This window comes from Gallinula chloropus (genome assembly GCF_964237585.1).
Source record: "Gallinula chloropus genome assembly, chromosome: 3".
In the NCBI taxonomy this organism is placed as follows: Eukaryota; Metazoa; Chordata; class Aves; order Gruiformes; family Rallidae; genus Gallinula; species Gallinula chloropus.
In genome coordinates, this window is record NC_140087.1 from 115,591,547 (window position 1) to 115,609,246 (window position 17,700).

The 17,700-nt window shown below is 46.4% G+C and overlaps 1 protein-coding gene across 2 annotated transcripts in view; it reads left to right on the forward strand.

Moving 5' to 3' along the window:
• Positions 1-5,074: 5,074 nt before the first annotated feature.
• The window catches only part of LOC311190055 (protein eva-1 homolog C-like), a gene marked incomplete at both ends in the record, with an annotated part of 212,226 nt that continues 199,600 nt past the window's right edge, over positions 5,075-17,700 (forward strand). For both annotated transcript variants that reach the window (XM_084261904.1, XM_084261905.1), the window contains one exon: positions 5,075-5,174. In XM_084261904.1, coding sequence (XP_084118030.1) covers positions 5,075-5,174 — 100 coding nt within the window. The remainder of the gene's footprint in view (positions 5,175-17,700) is intronic.

Genomic DNA, 17,700 nt, shown 5'->3' on the forward strand with positions numbered 1-17,700 from the left:
AATGTCCAAACAGGCAGGACAGATGAAATAGAGGAAAAAGGAAGGATCCAATTCAGCTAAGGAACTCTGATCCCTGAAATCCTTGTTTCTTGAAATCCTTATGTGAGTCACAGTGGAGTACAAAGATTAAGTATGAAGATGACTCCAAATCCCTGTCTAATACAGTGATTAAAGCAACAGCATCCTGTACATAAGGCACCAACTAAACCCAGCTGGTCATGCTGGTCCCAGGTAAAGCACCAGACAGTACAGCATCCTCTAACATAGAACATGGTATTGGTATACTAAGGATGCCAGCTGAGAGATGTTTCAACAGCAATTACTTGGTTCAGATATGAGGAGAAAGTTTTCAGCTTTGTTCTGGATCACTTTGTAGTCTCCAAATATTTTACTTTTGACATTTTCTTGCACTGGAGGATTTTGCATCACTCTATAGACTATTTCCCAATGTTTTAGTGAGATAAGTGCACCACTCAGGGCCTTTGCTCTACACAGAATTAGGTTAAAGCAACACCCTCAGTCCAAACCTGTTACACTGTGTAGTAAAGTCCCCCAGGATTTATATTTGTTTTGTAAACTGGGATGACTGAGTGACACAAAATGGAAAACTTCAAACTGGGGTGACTGAGTGACACAAAATGGAAAACTTCAAAGGCTTATCAGTTTGAATATTCTGCACAGCTGGTATTTAACATTGAATATGGAGACAGGGGAGGATTTTACTTCTGAGGTACTTGGTGTTGTATTGCAAAACTGCATTATGTGAAGTCCTGTGCCTTCAAATTGATGAAAGCAAACAGTGCTTACTTCCATGAGTAACCCCATCTGTTTCCATAAGTCACTTTTAGGGGAAAGATCAAAAAAGAAAAAAAGAACAAAGAGCTGTACTATGCTGGGGAGCTTTGCTCTTTTACATTTGAAGCTCTGTCCACCCAATTTCTATAGCTATCATCTCTGACAGTTTCCCCTGGCTGACACTGAAAAAAAGTAGTGACATCAAACATAGGGCTGTGCTTCTTCCATGTGTGAAATGGCAGAATACAATGGTGGTATTTTGGAGACTGCTTTGAGACCTTATGGAAAACACAGTAAGAAGTAAGAAATGTTATTTGGGTTCAGCAAGCAAAACCAGTCTTAGCACGTTTGTACAAACAAACCTGCTTGTGACTGGGTAAACAAACATGGCTTCAACCCTACGTATGGTTCTCCAGCTGAGAGATAACCCTGGTCTGGCTCTTCTCATGACCAGCCCTTCTTCAATCTGGTTTAGTCAGTGAGGTAGAGGTTAGTGGTGCTGGGTCAGTGAAAAATAGGAAAGCATTACCAAAATCAGCCCTAAAAGGCAGCTAGATTGGCACATACATCATTAAACTGGGAATCATCCTAACTGGGTCCATTCCTGATGACCATTTACATGTTGGAATGACAAAACTGGATGGCAAATTGCTTCACTTCGCAGTGCCTCAGTTTCCCCAACTGCAGTTGTACTTAAGTGCTTCTTAAGTAATTTGGTAATTTTCACTCATGTTTCAGATATTACAGTTCTATGTGTAGTAGGAGAAGGAGAGGACCAGCAAGAGGGAGGAATATGGAAGGAGGAAGAACAATGCCTTTAAATATCCTGGTCAAAAAGGAGGGCTGATGTACAGTTGTTAAGCATCCCTGACTACAGCCACTCTGGGATTCAGGTGACTAACTCCTGGATTAGTTCTGGCTGGAGAAGTACCCCGGGTGGGACTGGTTGGTGTGCCTGCTTCTCAGTGGTGAGTGCCACCAGCACTGGTTGCCACAGGGGAAGCTGAGAAGTGCTTAGCTCAAGTCAGGGCTCTGGATTTGTAACTGGGTGCTATGAACTTCTTTGCTTCTTAAGCTGGGCTCATAGACCTGTCTGCTTCTTGCCATGATCAGGAAGGTACTAAAACCCAGCTCAGGCACAAGGCTGTGTGTCTTCTAGAGGTAAGAAGCATGGTTAAGTACACCCAAATGTCCTATCTAAAAGCAGTCATTCTCCATAGTTACTCTGTGAAGAGAAAGAGAGCAATTATTGCCCCAAGCTGAACTGCATCGTCCCAGCCCGCTCCTGCTTCTGGGTGGCTTTGGGGACAAGGGATCCAAGAGATTGTGTGTCATCATATGCATTATTACCTACTCCCAGGAGACATATTTGAAGCCATAGATGGATTTCAAGGGCTATTATTCCATTGTTGTCCTCTTGATTCATGTTTACCCTGTGAGACTATCTGTGACAGAGGGACCGTCCTTTGTCTGTGCTGCAGTTAGGACAGGTGGCTTCTTTCTGTTTGAAACACACAGCTGATGTTCCCACATGCCCTAAGGAATAAGGGCATTATGGAGATGGGCTTTACTGAGCTGCCTGGTTCTCAAAGGCCAGTATATATATATATATTTATTTTTCTTTTTAAGCAAGAGCTGCTTTCTGCTTTCCTTTTGGAAGGCATCTATACAAACCTGCTTAAAAAAAAAGAAGTCCTCACATGACATTGATATAAACTTCCTTCTCTCTGCTTTGACTTTATTAACAATAACCAAAAGGGCTGCTCAAACACACTTCCCATGTTTAGCCTTCAACCCCTTGTCACTGGAGTTTTTTTCTTCCCCATACACAGAGTCAGCCAAACCCAATTGCCCTTTAATCAGTAAAATCAACACCTGCTAACAGGGTGGGCTCTTTTCAGCAAATAGTGCTTCCCTTTTCCCCCAGTGCTGATAAATTTCCAGTGGCACTATTATTTCTTTGTCCTGCTGATAAGGGGCTTTGACTGATAATCTGGTGATGGGTATGGTTATCTCATGCCTATAAGGCAATAGTGGTGAATCTTCCTCTTGACAAGGGAAGAAGAACTAGGTGAGATAGATGCTAGAAGCCAAGTGTCCAAGCCCTTTCTCTTTAAAACTTAGGGCAGCCCTGAAAACTACGGGTCAGAGAGGTCTGGTATGTGGGATTAAAGTCTCAGATGAAGTAAAGAGTGAGGCAGCTCATAGAAATTTCTGGTCTTTGATCTTGCTTAGGCAGCCCTCTGCAAAAAGGTAAGGTGGCCAGATTGTCTGTATGAAGCAAGAGACTGAATTGTGCAGGGCCTCAGGGTATGGCTGTGACAACCCAGGGCCTCACTGTCCTTGGGAGGTGACTCATCTGCACCTTCACTGGAGAGCTTCACTGTATGAAGAGCTGTTTGTGGGGAGGAGGGTTACTTAGGTGTGATGCAGGCCAGACCAGCTTCTTGTTCATGAGGTCTGGGTGGATGGGGTATAGGCAGGATTCAAGCTCAGACTCAAGATTTCCCATACTACCCTCAGCCTGCACAGCTGGTTGGAACTTGAGCAAGCAACAGGATGGACAGAAAGCAAACAGGGTCACAGGACTTACAGCTCCCCTTGAGGTTTGCATTAACACCCAGATCATCCCATAACAGATTTCTGGTAGAAACAATGAGCGTGGTATTCATGGCAGCACTCTTGAAAAACTCTTTCACATAGAATCTGACAGCCAGCCTGGTTTTCATCTGAGAACAGCTGAGATGTTGTGAGATATTTCAGCATAAGAAACTCTTTAACAAGTGCATTCATCTCCCCAAAAAAAAGCCCCAGAGCCTTTTGGGCTGAAGTCTCTTGGTTTCAGCACTGGGGTGGAGATTTTTAGAAAGTTTCCCTTAATTCCATGTGGATGAACAGGACAGAGAAATAAAACCCAGTTGTGGTTTTCCTTGGATGTTCCCACCCAGATTATTTTTGCTGAATAGAAGCTGCAGCTTTGTTCAGCAGCTGTGTGTGTGCCTGGCTCCATCTCCCTTTCCCTGGCAGCCCCACACAGTGCTGCTCCACAGCTTTGTAGGCATATACACAGGCTGATGTTGGCTTTGCCTATGCAATCTGTCCCCCTGCTCTCTGTGCTGTCACTCAGTCTCTGCTTTAGCCTAGATATGTTGGCTATGCTCATCATTCCATGCAAACCTATCCTGAGCTGCAGCTAATGCTGATGACCAAAGCCCAGGATCCTGGAAGGATAGCAGGGTGCACAAGCCCAGCCCACCTGTCTCCTCAGAGCTCAACTCTTCCAAATTTGCATGGCTGGCTTAATGCTGCCAGGATATGGATGAAGATCAGGCAGAACAAAGTACTGGATGTGCTTCCAGGTGAGCTGGAGCCTTCCCTTAACTCTGCAGGGTGAGTGGTGCTTGAGGTAGCATCTAAGCCTGTGGTAGTTGGAGGTTAAAGCTGTTGGAGGTTAAAGCAGTTGCTGTGGAAGGAGATGGTTTTGGGTCTGAACACCTTAGGTGAAGATCTGCATCAAAATCACGTTTAGCTTGATGGAGGGGTCAGTGGGATAGAGGGAGTCTGGCATGTCTGGCTGCTGTCAAGAGGAGGGAGGGTTTTGGATATGTGGGCTGACAGCTGTGAGATCCAGGAGGGTTTGTTAGGTCCCTGGGCCTGTGCAAAGTTTCCTCCATTGTAGGATCACTCTCAATGGTAGATCCAGCTGAAGGATTGTCCTGTCAGCAGCCCGGCAGGACCCCACAGCTCACACTGATTTCAGCAGCATCGCTCTAAAAATCCTCCCGAGTTCAGGGGCTTGTTTTGGGCTCCTTCCTCTGCAAACACTGCCCATCCTTCTGTCTGTCTGCACCGGAGTGGCAACGTCCCTGGGTACCTAAACCAACGGCAGCCAAGCTTCTCCAAACCAGCCTCCCCAGGGCCCCCCTCTTCCCCTGCTCCCCCCCCCGCCTCTCCTCAACCCCCTGCGGTGCTGGGCAGCGGTAACAGTCTGCAGCAATTTTGGGCGAAGCGATGGCTTTTAGGACCCTGGGACCTCCGCCAGGGCTCAGGTAGGTCTGTCTCATTCGTCAGCCTCCCTCAGCCGGGATCCATTCACTCCCAGGGATGTGCGTGTGTGTGTGCGTGTGAGTGAACGCTGAGCTCTTTTCCTTCCCCGCTGCTCGCTGTGATCCTTCCCAGCGATGGGACTAACGCCGTTCTCCGGGCAATGAGTGCTGGATTGGGGCAGAAAGCGCTTTCCTTTTCTCGGGAAGAAAACAAGCCGGGAGGATACTTAAGGATGTGCTGCCCAGATGTGTCTCCCACCTCCACCTTCCTCATAGGACTCGTGTGCTTGACAGCTTTCAGCAACTTTGCCAAGACTTCTGCAGACTTCTCAGGTAGGGCAGAACCGCCGGGTTTTTGGCTGCTCACGGCTGGGAGCTCTTCTGGCTGCTCAGGGGCAGCTTAGGGAAAGTGGATGTGAGCAGATCTGAGCTAGTTACGGGGAGAGCGATTTTAATCTTGTTTTAAACTAAGCTGATGGTAAAGATCTTCCCTAAGAGGATTCTGAGTTACTTAACAGCGTTTCTCAACAACCCTCAGCAAAACTGTTACTGCAAGCGGAGCCTGAGTAACTTTGGGAGCAAGGGGGGCAATAGCATTGTGTAAGTTTGTGCTGTGGTTCCCTAAGGAGTGAAAAGAGCTCAGTTAGGAGAGTGGGGTGGTCCTGGGCATAAATTAAAGCTAACATAGCAAGACCAAGTTATTTTGTTACGGGCCTGATTCCCCTCCTCTTAACATACATCCCCTGAGCTGTTACATGCATCCAGTGGGTTATGCTCTGAGCCTGTTTGCTTAAGTCTCATTTCTGAATCTAAAAATGCTCACAGCACTTGTTTTGAGTGGTGCACAGGAGGTAAACACACAGTACTGACCATATGAAGTCCTGTGGAAGTTTTATAACTACATACAGTAACATCAGTCACTTTAAAGTTACCTTTCTGCTTCTGCTCTTTGTGGATGTGCATGTGGGTCAGATCAGAGGCAACAATTGAACAGCATTGATTAATTTGCTCATGAATGACTAATGAGGGTCACTTTGCTTTTGGGATGTTTGCTCTAATTTTGGGTGTTAGGGTGAAGATCTAGCTTGGCATATTCTTTATGTACATGTTGCAAAACTCTCAGTGCATAAAAGCTGCCAATTACAGTTTGCTGATGAAAAAGTGCTCTTAGCAAGAGCTCAGTGGTCTCACCGGACTCTTTTCAACACATTACAACACTGCTACTCGCTTTCTGGGAGTGCATGTGTCTGCGAGCTCTGAGAGATTTGTTTTAGAAAGGAGGAGCTTGTGCTGGAGGGTGGGAGAATATAGGGAGTAGTTTGAAGTCTTATGCGAATGGAAGGGGGCTGACTTGCTGGTCATTCAGTCTCCTTTGGAGGCAGATCAGTCCTGGGGCTGCCATTCAAGGCAGATCTGCCTCTGAATGGAAAGGACTGTCTCTAGTGTGTTTTTATCACTTTCTTGGCATTGAACTTTCTCCGTGCTCCTCCCTGCCAGCAAGTTAATGCAGAAGGTGGGCATGGAGTGGGCACGACAAAAGCTAAAGCTGCAATGGGAAAGGTACTGACTGCTCCTTCTAAAGTAAAGATAAAGTTTGTCTCAGCCAGACCAAATTCAAACCAAAATCATGGTTTCTGCATCGTCCAGCTGTACATTCACACTCTGGAAGAAGAGAGGTGGCTTAAAACCCTGAGTACATGCATGGTGAGGCTGTGCTCTGAAGCAGGGTCTGTAATCCCAACAGCACAACCTCCTGTGTGTTTCCACAAGTGTTGAAATCTTCCTCCAGATCCAGGCTATGCTTCCTGATAGCAGGCTTGGCAAATGTTCCCAGTCTTGTTGGACTGACTGTACCCTGCAGGACAGGAAACGTGGTTTGCTGCAGGAAAGGGCTGTACCCAGTGTGTAGCAGCTCAGATATAATTTTATAAATTCAGGAGCTGGGTAGCCACAAGATGAAAGGGAGTAGGAAAAGGTACAGCATTTCCCAAATCACACCTCCTGCTTCCCAGATATGTTTTGCATTTTGTCTCCCTCCAGAGCTTGAGGGCATGTACCATGTGCCTCCATGAAGGAGTAGTGAGTGGTCCAAGTAACTCTTCCTACCTGAAGGAGCATCTTGATTGCTACTGTTCCCCCTGCATATGAGTTGTCAGCTGGCATGAGGATATATTTGAGTATATTTTAACATAATATAGTGGTTTCTGGCCACTTCCATACTTTAACTGTGCTTGGGAGCATTGAGGTTTCTTCTCTGGCATGGCTGAAATTAAGCAGGTGAATGTTTTTGGGAAAGACTTATGGCCTTACTGTATGCCATCCCAGCTAGAGGTGGTGCATCCAAGGCATGAATTGTCTGCATCTCAATGAGATGAATGGATTTGTGTTGCTGCTGAGGAATGCAAGGCTTGCTGTGATCCCATGGAGGTTTCTGCAGCAGTATGTCTGCTGCCCACGTGCTGGATGGAGAAGACTCCAGTAACCTAGCTTTTCCAGCTTGCAGACAGCTGTAATGTCCAAAGAGAGCAGCTCATGGTCTTTGGAGAAGAATGGGGTTTTAAAGAATTTAATCCTGTAGACCTTGTTTAGCATCAAAGGTTCTCTGCCTTCCCAGTTTGGTTTGATTTAGTGCTGCTGGGGAAGTGCTGCTGTCTGTAGTAAGTCATGGCGTTTTTGTGATGGGTCAGAATGCATAGATCCAGCTCTGGAAAGAACGAGCTTAGGGCTGGCCAGTCCTGAGCTCTAAGCAGATCACAAGACCTAAGCAGACTACAAGCAGACTCACACACAACACCCACCATGTCCCAGGGCTCCCAGTACCCTCCCACTGGCTGGGCCTTGAAGGTGTGTGTCTCTTGGCTGTAGGAAGATTTCTTTCTTACACAGGTCATGAGGAAGCACCCTTAGAGGTATGGTGAACTGGGTCACTCACAGAAAGCACAGGTAGAACTGATGGGGGTCTCCATCATCTCAGCTCCCAGGCCTCTGAGCACATGGTCTCTCACTGTGGCTCCATCCCTCCTGTTTGAACAGCTCTAATGCCACAACATGAACATGATGAGTGCGTGGCTTGCTAGGGACTGGTGCAATCTGAGATGTAAGAATTAAAATTCCTTTTAAGTGAAGTATTTGAACTATGTGAAGAGTTTTGAAGTTGCTTTCTTTAATAGTCCTTTAAACATTGATGTTTGCAGGAGGGTGTGGGGGTAGGAAGCAGGTCCTTGGGGAGAGAGTGGAGTTATCAGGCACTTTGCAGCCACTTCTTAAGAAGGCCTGGACTTTTTCTCCGTGGCTGCTTGTAGTATGGACTCCTGATCTAATCTCATTCTGTGATGTGTTCTTGTGCTCAGGACTGTTTGAAGGCTCAGGACCTAGTGTCATGATGTGTCACATACCCCTTATGTTCAAGGTGATGCTTGAAGACTATGATGAGGTGTGTGGTAAGAGACTAGTCCTTTGAGTCTCTGTGCTTTAACTATGAAGCCTTAATCCTAATCTCAGTCCTGGCAATGAACTCTCTGAAATCTCTCCCCATTGATAAAATTTCACCTTTGTTTCAGCCCTTTTCTATTTGTGGTGGGAGTACCAGACAAAGCAATGCCTTGCGCTGCCAGAGGAATCTCTGCCATAGCTCTTCTCCATAGGCTCTGGGTGGCAGTGATCCATGTGCAGTGTACAGAGCCTGCTCCTCAGAGGGACCAGGTTAATGAAAATGGAGGCCAAATTAGTCTTTGGTGCTAATTTAAAATGCAGGTGTTGAAAGCCTAGTCGAAAGATTAGTCAACAGCTATTCCTCATATCCCCTGTGCTGCCTCTAGCTCCAGCCATGGGATTCCTGTCTCTGAAGCTGATTCATGCAAACACATGTTGAATTCTGCTCTGCCTACTGCCAGCCAAGGTGACCATTTAATTTCCAGCTGTATACCTGCAGGGAATTAGGTTTATGTGATTATGATGCCGTGCTCAAATTTTATCCCCTCCCTCAATAACTTTCCCATTCATTAGCTAATTCCAGGCACGTTGGGCAGAAAAGGCACCAGATCTACACAATTGCTACATGCTGCATGCTAGCAGACAGATCCTTTCACTGCTGCCACAGTGCAGAAGAGGCTGTGCTGTAAACTCAGCCATTTGCAGGTATCAGAGAATCCACTGCAGGGACCAAAGCCAAAAAAACCTCAGGTTTTTAGGCATGGAAATAGCTTTGATGGGAGCTGATGTTTTCTTCTGACACGGGAGAACCCAGCTGCAGGACATAAAGCTGTAGGAATAACAGTCCCAGTAGTGCTACTCCCCCTGGGCCTGCTTTAATATTCATGTTCTTTGCATTATATTTGGCACAAGCTGGATGTGAGCAGTGTTTTGCTTTAGGGAGCTGAGCTGATCCGGCATCGAGCCAGATGAATACTGATAACTCCCATCCACACCCTGCAGGTGAGCCCCCAGGTAGCTTTTGGAACCTCTCCCTGGAGGCTCTTCCTGGCTCTGAAAGCACAGAGATTTTGTTGTTGTTGGTTTTTTCCACCCAAGAATGGCAGGTTTCAAGTGAAAGCTGCTTTTACCACCTCCCTGCTAATTGGCTCAGTATGTTTGTTTGAGCTGATGAGGGCTGGGGCTGGGAGGGGAAAAACATTTCTTCCTGATTGCATTTAATCATTCCATAATAAAGGCAATTTGTTTGACAAGTCCATTCACCAAATTATCACCAAAATCTACATGCTAGCAGCTTTTGAATGGCTCTAGTCAGACTTTGATACTGGTTTTGGAGCCCTGAATGGGTCGATGGTGTCAAGGGGGGTCCAGGATTTCCATATGTTGAAAGCTGCAGGCTATGAAAGGGGGATTTTTCAAGAGAAAGGCAGATACAGTTTCCTTTCCAGTGCAGTGGTGTAACTTGGTAATGAGGTTTGTGTGTTTGACCTCAGGGGCAAACAGACATGCTTCAGAAGACTGAGCCAAACCCAGGCCACCTCCATACTCTTTCTTGGTGAAGGGCTCTGAGTGATGAGGTTGGATGGATCTCAGGCTGCTGCTTGGAGAGGTCATTGCCCCAGGCAATATTTTCCTCCTCATCTGGAGGTCATATGTGCCAACCCATCCATCACAGCTGTATGGGTTGCTGTTTGGCTTGCTGAGGGAAGTCTGTGCTGGGGTAGAGAAATTCTCCTTTGCAGAAGTGACAAAATCCCAAACCTCCTCAAAGCCAATTAAAAACCACTGTTGGCCTCTTCTGATACTGTTCTGGAGTTGTGGCTGCACAGTGAGCTGTAGGGGATGGGTCTGGGGAGCTGAAGGGGGTGGCTGGGACTGGCAGCTGTGGCTGAGCAGATCTCACTGTGTTCGGTTTTGGGTCGCGTGTCTCTGTCAGTGGGCAGCAGTTTAAAGACCTCAGAGAACTGAGAGGTGTTGGAGGAGGAAATCAATGAGGGGATATCACGTGCCAGTTCTGTTGCTGTTGGGAGGGGAGGAGATGAAGAAACACAGAAGCTGGGGCTATTTTTGGTACCTTAGAGAGTTCCAAGTTGTCAGCAGGGATGCAGCTTTGTGGGCATCAATATACCACGTTAAACAAAGATGCAGGTGTCTGTGCACTCCTGTCCTGAGGCTTGTTCCAGAAAACACCACAGATTTCCCAGCAGTTGTGATGATGATTTTGTGAGGGAGGACTCAACACTTGCTGACTCTTAAAATGTTCAGAGTTTATTTTTACTGAAAGCTCAGGGGACCAAACTGAGCCTCAGGAAGAGAAACACGTGTTTTCAATTCCATGTGTTTGTGGTCCTGGGCTGTGACCAGTGGTGCTGCTGTTACTGCTGTGGAAAACCAGCTGCAGGTCTGTATTTGTGGTGCTGGGGAAAGGAGGGACTGTCAGGGAGGAAGGGATGGGTGGATAGATGGGGTTGCTGTGGGTGCCAGGATGTCTCATGAGGGGTCCATGTGAAACCTCATGTAGGCTGGAGCCATATGTGTGCATCTGGCTCATGTCATGTGGAAATCTGCTGGTTTACCCATCAGAGCTGTCAGCAAGAGCCAAGAGACCCCAGGGATCCCAACGTGTGTGTGATGATCAGCAGTGTTTATAGAGTATCCAGTAATTGCTGTGGCCCAGAAATGGATCCATTGGTGCAAACTTCTGTCAGTACCAGGAACACTTTGTTTAGTTAGTCTTATTAACAGAGAAACAAACAAATCCACTGTGATAATTTCAATCACTTAAAAGTACCCCAGGTTATCAGTACTGACTCGATGCACAGCCTGTTTGAGGAAAATGTCCTTCCAGTGTTCTTCCCGTGTCTCTGTGTTGTTAGGGATACAAATGCTGCAGAATTAACAAAAGCAACTGTTTGTGTCCTCAGGTAAATCCTGTTCCCTGAGTTAAGACTCTGTGAGAGCAGATTTTATACAGCACAAATAGTTCTGTCGGTTACATTAAAATTCTCACTGTTTTTTTAATCCTTTCTCAACTTGGATGCTGAAATGATAATTGAAGCTGGAAGGGGACAGAATAAGCTTAGTCTCTGCAGGGGGAGAAGAGCTATGTCTTTACACACAGCACTTTTGCTGATGCTAATTTAAACATGGACTTGTCTCTAGAAGAACTGAAAATTGGATGATGCTGCGTTTAGGTGGGCATGCAGTGACTTAGGTGGCCAACACCAGGACTGTTTATGTGTCTTATTTGATACTGGCTGCTTGTGCTTGGCACATTTGTGCAGGTACCTGTTGAACTTTCTGCTCTCCATAGTAAGATAGCGATCCCTGTCCCTGTGGGCAACCATCTGAAGCAGCTACCCCTGGGGGTTTTTGTGCTCCTATCATTCCTTTTTCTCCAGATAGCCAAGACCTTCACAGGTTCAGTCTGTTTCTGCCCCTTGAAAGGTATGTGGCTGTGTGCAGGAACAAACCCAACACGTTGCTTAAAGTAGCTGAGAGGACTTTAGGTTGGTTTGGTGCAATGCTCCAAGGTTCCTCGTGTCCTTGCCAGTGCTCTGCCTCACTGATCCGGTGCTGCTGTTGTCTGGGAGGTTTGTGCTTTTTCTAAGAAACAAGAGAGGGCAAAATTCTGCCCAAGTGTGAGGCAACTTTGCTGACTTGCCAGGATGTTAAACTGGCACAGAAGTGAATCCCAACTCACCTTCTTGGTGATTAAATCTAATATAGAAGTAATAATTGTGAATGTTTTAAAGAAAACTTCTTGGGTTACCTATTATTATTACTATTTGCCTACCTGCTCCTGTTACATGAGGGAAGACGGTGAGTTGTGTGTGTGTCTCAGTCTGGGTTTAGGCTGATCCAAGTATGCCTGGCTCAGCTCACTGGCTGAGGATATGAGCTTATCTGTAGTAATTAAAGGAGGTATGTCTGCTCTTTTGGGGATGCTTAATGGTTGGCTGCCTGGAACCTAGTGCATGTCTTTTCATGTCAGGGAGACAATGGTGGTTTGGCAGTTCTGAGTTGCACGGTAAAATAAATCTTGTCCAGGACACCAGGTCTCTTCAAATACTCCATATGCCCTTGAATAGAGTTGGTAGATGCTGTGGTATCAGTGTGGATGGGGCTCCTTTGGATAGTAAGGTTTGCTGTGCAATATTCCCTCTTAGATCCACCTGGATCCTTACATGAAGACGGAGCAGCGTGGGGGGACCTGCAGTTTGGGCAAACTCTCCAAGTGCTCAGGTTTCAGACGTGTCCTTGAATTAATAGATGGATGCAGCATGTTGCAGAAGAATTTGCAGTAGATGTTGTCCAAGCCCTTCTGTTGTGGTGGTCAGGGGAGGTCACATCCACCTGCTGGCAAAATATCATTAGCAACAGGAAGAAAGAGGTAGGAAAAAGAAAAAGATTCCTTTTTTATTGTGAGAGAACAAGGCCTAGGGGGATATAAGAAGTTTTATCACCCCCCTACAATCAAAGAACTTCACTATATCACAGAATCACAGAATATACTTCTGTGTGTTGTCTTTTGACCTGGTATCATCACGCTAGTTGCCAGCAGAGACACTTGTCCCTCCTCCAGCAGTCCATAAAGGTCTCAGAATTGCCAGGGTGCAAGAAGGGGCAGTACTGAAGTAAGCTACACTAAATCCTCAACAGACTATCTATCTACCTGATGCTACTGCTTGTTAAAAAGGGACCCTTCAGACCACCTACTCTGAGACCCCCTCCATGTGATCATGTTGTTTTATTTTAATCTGCTATCAGATGCCTGTGGTTTTGCTGCTATGATACTATTGGCGTGTCTTGTATTAGCCTCAAGGGTTTAAAATGGGCTTTTACTCCAACAAGCAAATATAAAAACAAACCCAGCAGCAGGAGGATTCTCTGCTTATTATTCCTCTGTAATTTTTGCATCACTCTCTGGGCTGAGGTGACCTGCATCTTATGCCTAGGACCTGTGGTCTTAGCTGTGACCCTTTCTTGCTCAAATTGCTTAACACCAATCCTCTGCATTGATATTAAGGTTGCTCTATGACAGGTGCTAATCCTGGCATCAATTTCCCTTGTTTGCTGTATTTTGCAAAGGCTTTTGGCTCACGTGTTTTCCCTTGAAGCTCTTCTGGGCCAAGAGTGCAGACACTTAGTGCAATTAGACTGATCGATGGTAACTTGAGCTGCTGTAACCGGATTATGTTCTGTTTTGGGCCCCAGTCTTTGGGAAATCTCTTCCCTCTGTGGTCTGCGTGGGGCCTGTGAGTGCAGTGCTGCTGTGGCCCTGGCGACACCTAAAAGATGCTCCAGGACAAAATCCTGCACTTTGGTTTTGAAAAAGTTCGGCTTTTGTGTGGGACATTCAAAGGACAGCAAATCAAGCATTTAGAAGTTAAGAAATGTTAAAATTAAAGTAGTTTTAACTACATGAATCTAGCCTTTTGACTTAGTATGAGTTACTTTTTAACAACCACGTACTTTTTCCCCACCACCCTGGGACTCCTGTGTTGTCCAGTGCACAGGAAAGCTGCCTCGCAGTGATTTTCCTTCTGGCCCCAGGACTTTATTCACCATTGATTATTTGAACCCTATTCTGCTTGTTGTGTCCTACAAAGAGGGATGTGCTTACGCCTCTGGAAGGAGAGCCTGAACTGTTACCTGCATTGTACAGATAACAGTCCAAGGCAGAGAGATTAGAATCAGAATCTCCTAGTGCCCAGTATTTTAGAGGTTGTTCAGTATCTACCTTATTCTCCAGGAGCAGCCCTTTACCCATCCTCTCAAGCTGTGATTGACAGGAAGAAATATGTGGTGCTTGATACACAATTCCTTCTTCAGTGCTCTAATGCATATGTACAAGTGGGCTGCATGGCTTGAAATGCACGTTACTGCTATGAAGTCCAGAGCATGTAACTAAGGGTTGTGGGCTAAACCCAGGGGGCAGCTACGCAGCACACAGCTGCTTGCCTGCCTCCCCTTCCTACTCCCAGTAGGACAGGGGGAGAGAAAAGGAAGAGTAAAAGTAAGAGACCTCATGGGTTGAGAAAAAATGAGTTTTAAAGGTGAAGTGGAAGTAAAAAGAAAACAAAATAAGTGATGCAAAAGCAATTGGTCACTGCTTTCCATGGCCAGACTGATGCCCAGCTGGTTCCCAAGCAGAAGGTGACTAACTTACCTAAACCCCACTCTGCTCTGTTTCATTGCTGAACATAACATTACATGCTGTGCAATATCTCTTTGGTTAGTTGGGGTACCTGCCTGGTTGTGTCCCCTCCCAACCTCTTGTGCAATTCAATCTGTTGGCTGGGGAGGCAGAGTGAGAAACAGAAAGCATTGGTGCTGTGCAGACATATTAACACAAATGTTAATGTTATCAGTACTGTTTCAGTCACAGATCCAAAGCACAGCTCTATATGAGCTGCTATGAAGAAAATTCACTCCATCACAGCCACACTCCGTATGCTAAGGGTAGGACAACATTACACCTGTATTTCATAGGTAATATGAGCTGGAGGTGGATGTGATAGCAAGCTTTCAGCTGGCAGATATGATCTGAGCCCATAAAGAGCAGCTGTAAAAGGCTCTGGGTCTGCATTGCATTTTTTCTTAGAGCAGGCATGCTTTGAGGGTTGCTGTGTTTGGGATGAGATAAGAGTACTTAAAATTGGGTTACAAATTTGGGGTCAGTCCTTGGAATGTATTCCAAGAGAGCCTTAGAAATGAGTTTGGAGATGTTCTCTCTTCAAAATTTTCCCCCTATCTCTTCATAGGAGGAAAAAAAAGAAGTAAATGTGTCTATTCAAAGGCACAAGTAAAGATCCTCTGGTGCAAGTGGTATCACTAAAAATAGAGCCCCTGGGATTTGTCCAGTACAGTTTTTCTCCAGATTTTTATTGTGTGGGTTCCCCCTTGGAAACCGAGGTTGTTGATGTGACTGTCTCCAAAGCACGTCCGTCTCTTCGTGTATCTTTTTGTAGAGGGGCTGCTTCTGTTGTGTTAGCCCTGTTTGCTTCTTGGTTTATGTGCTCAAGCTGAATTCCAGCTCAAAGAGGTTTAAAGCTTTATAAAAGTGAGTTGAGCAGGGAAGTGGCTCCACAGCTGATGATGAAGCACACACATCTGTGACCCACGCTGTGCTCACATGTTAGTTTATTGTTAGCCTCACAATAAGGATAGCACTGGGGTTTTGTTCAGCTAAACAAGTTTGATGGAATGAATTGTGTAGGAAAAAGAATGGAGGAAGCCTGGCTGTTATTTGCTGAAATGTTCTTTGTTTTAGCTGCCTTGTGTGGGATGCAGAACTCCTGGAAGAGGATAGTCTTTATAGCAGCCAAGGGGACAGACTGGAGAGGGAGGCAGAGACAGAGAGCCAGCAAGAAAGGGTGAAAAACTTTCCTGGTTTGCCCTGCCCTTTGTATTTGCTTGCCTTTAGCTGTCAGGGTTTCACTTGTGCCTCTACAAGAGTAGGGGCTCAGCTGTAGCAGTGAGTTGCACTGTAGGTGCTGTTGGTGCCATTTGGCTTGGATTTGGTTCAGAGTCAGCACGCACAGATGTAGTTAGTGCATTTTGGCAGCCGTATGACCGGTGGCTGGAGTGTGAAGGTCTATCAGCAGCTGCAGGAAGCTGAATGCTTGGTTTCAGACAATCCCATTTTTCTTGCTGGATACAAGGAAATCACTTTTTCTTTATCTCTCCTTTCTTAAACGTTGTCCATATAATTGGAGGGCAGGGTTCAAGTTCAAACTGATAAGATTATTTTGCTTCCCTAAGCTGCGTGACAATGGTCCTCCTGGCAAATTAAGCCATGGACTTCCTTCTGCTGTAATGGGAACCGATCTCATTAGTAACAGAGCTGGATTAGTGAGGGGTCCATCCTACCGTACAGATCCGCGTTCTGACCCCAGCAGGCCCTTTTGTTTGCTCCAGCCTCCTCTGCATTTTCCCATCGCTTAGACATCTGTGTGGTGGAGCTGGTGGTGATTATTTCTGCTCAGGAAAATCCTGCTGGGGGTTGAAAAGGAAGCTGATTGACCAGTGTGATACTATAATATGAATAATAAAGTGATTTTTAAAATGTTTCCATTCATTTAAGTCACTGAAGGACAAGACTGATTAAGATGCCTGTTGCAGGATATTGGAGATTAAAGGCCTCTCTTCGTGGGTTTGACCTGTGAGACAGAAGATGATCCTGTTCTGCCTCTCAGCATTACTCTCTTGTACAGATCAGAAAATATGGACCTATTTACACCAACCACTCTAATGTCTGGACACAGGAAGCTCTTTCTGTTGGAGAAAAGAAAGACAGCTGCATTGTTTCTCTCTGTTTTCCTTGGTGATGGTTATCAGCTCTTGATGAGTTGTGTGTAGTCTGGCCACGATGCTTTATCAAGAAGTTGGGACCAAGAGACCTGAGCTCAGTGCAGACTGGTGCCAGCAGGAGAGCAGTGTGACTGTAGCAATCTCTGAGGGAGACACTGTGGCTCAGGAGCAGTGCTGAGCTGTTGGGGTGCTGCTTCTGGAGGTGCTCATGTAGACGCCTGTGTTTGCCCTAACTCAGTGCTGGCGTTGTATGTGCTGCTGGTGTCCACTGCTTGCTTCGCTTTGCATCCTCACATTCTCCTTTTGGGAGCCACTCTGTCCATCTGTCTGTCTCTGTTACTGCATCCAGCTCTGGGGGCCCCAGTACAAGATGCATTGGAGACCAGAGGAGGCCAGGAAGATTGTCAGACGGCTGGAGCACCTCTCCTGTGAAGACAGGCTGAGAGAGCTGGGCTTGTTCAGCCTGGAGAGAAGCTCCTTACAGTAGCCTTCCAGTACCTAAAGGTGGCTTATGGGAAAGTTGGTGAGGGACTGGTTACAAGGGCATGGAGCGATAGGACAAGGGGAATGGGTTTAAACTCAAAGAGCAGAGATTTAGAGTAGACATTAGGAAGAAATCCTTCCCTGTGAAGCTGGGGAGGCCCTGGCACAGGGTGCCCAGAGAAGCTGTGGCTGCCCCTGGATCCCTGGCAGGGTTCAAGGCCAGTGTATTTAGTTTGTGTGCAAGGTTTTGGTAATGGAGGGCTACAGGGGTGGCTCCTATGAGAAGCTTCTAGATGCTTCCCCTGTGTCAGATAGAGTCAATGCCAGCCAGCTCCAAGATAGACCTGCTGCTGGCCAATGCCGAGCCAGTCAGTGCTGGTGGTGGCACCTCTGGGATAACATTTAAGAAGGAAAAAAACCCCAAGCTAACCCAGGAGGATTTTGCAGCCAGAGAGAGGAGTGAGATTAGAGAGGAACGACTCTGCAGACACCCAGGTCAGTGAAGAAGGAGTAGGAGGTGCTCCAGGTGTCAGAGCCAAGATTCCCCTGCAGCCCATGAGAAGACTATGGCAAGGCAGGCTGTTCCCCTGCGGCACGTGGGGGTTATGGTGGAGCAGAGATTCCACCT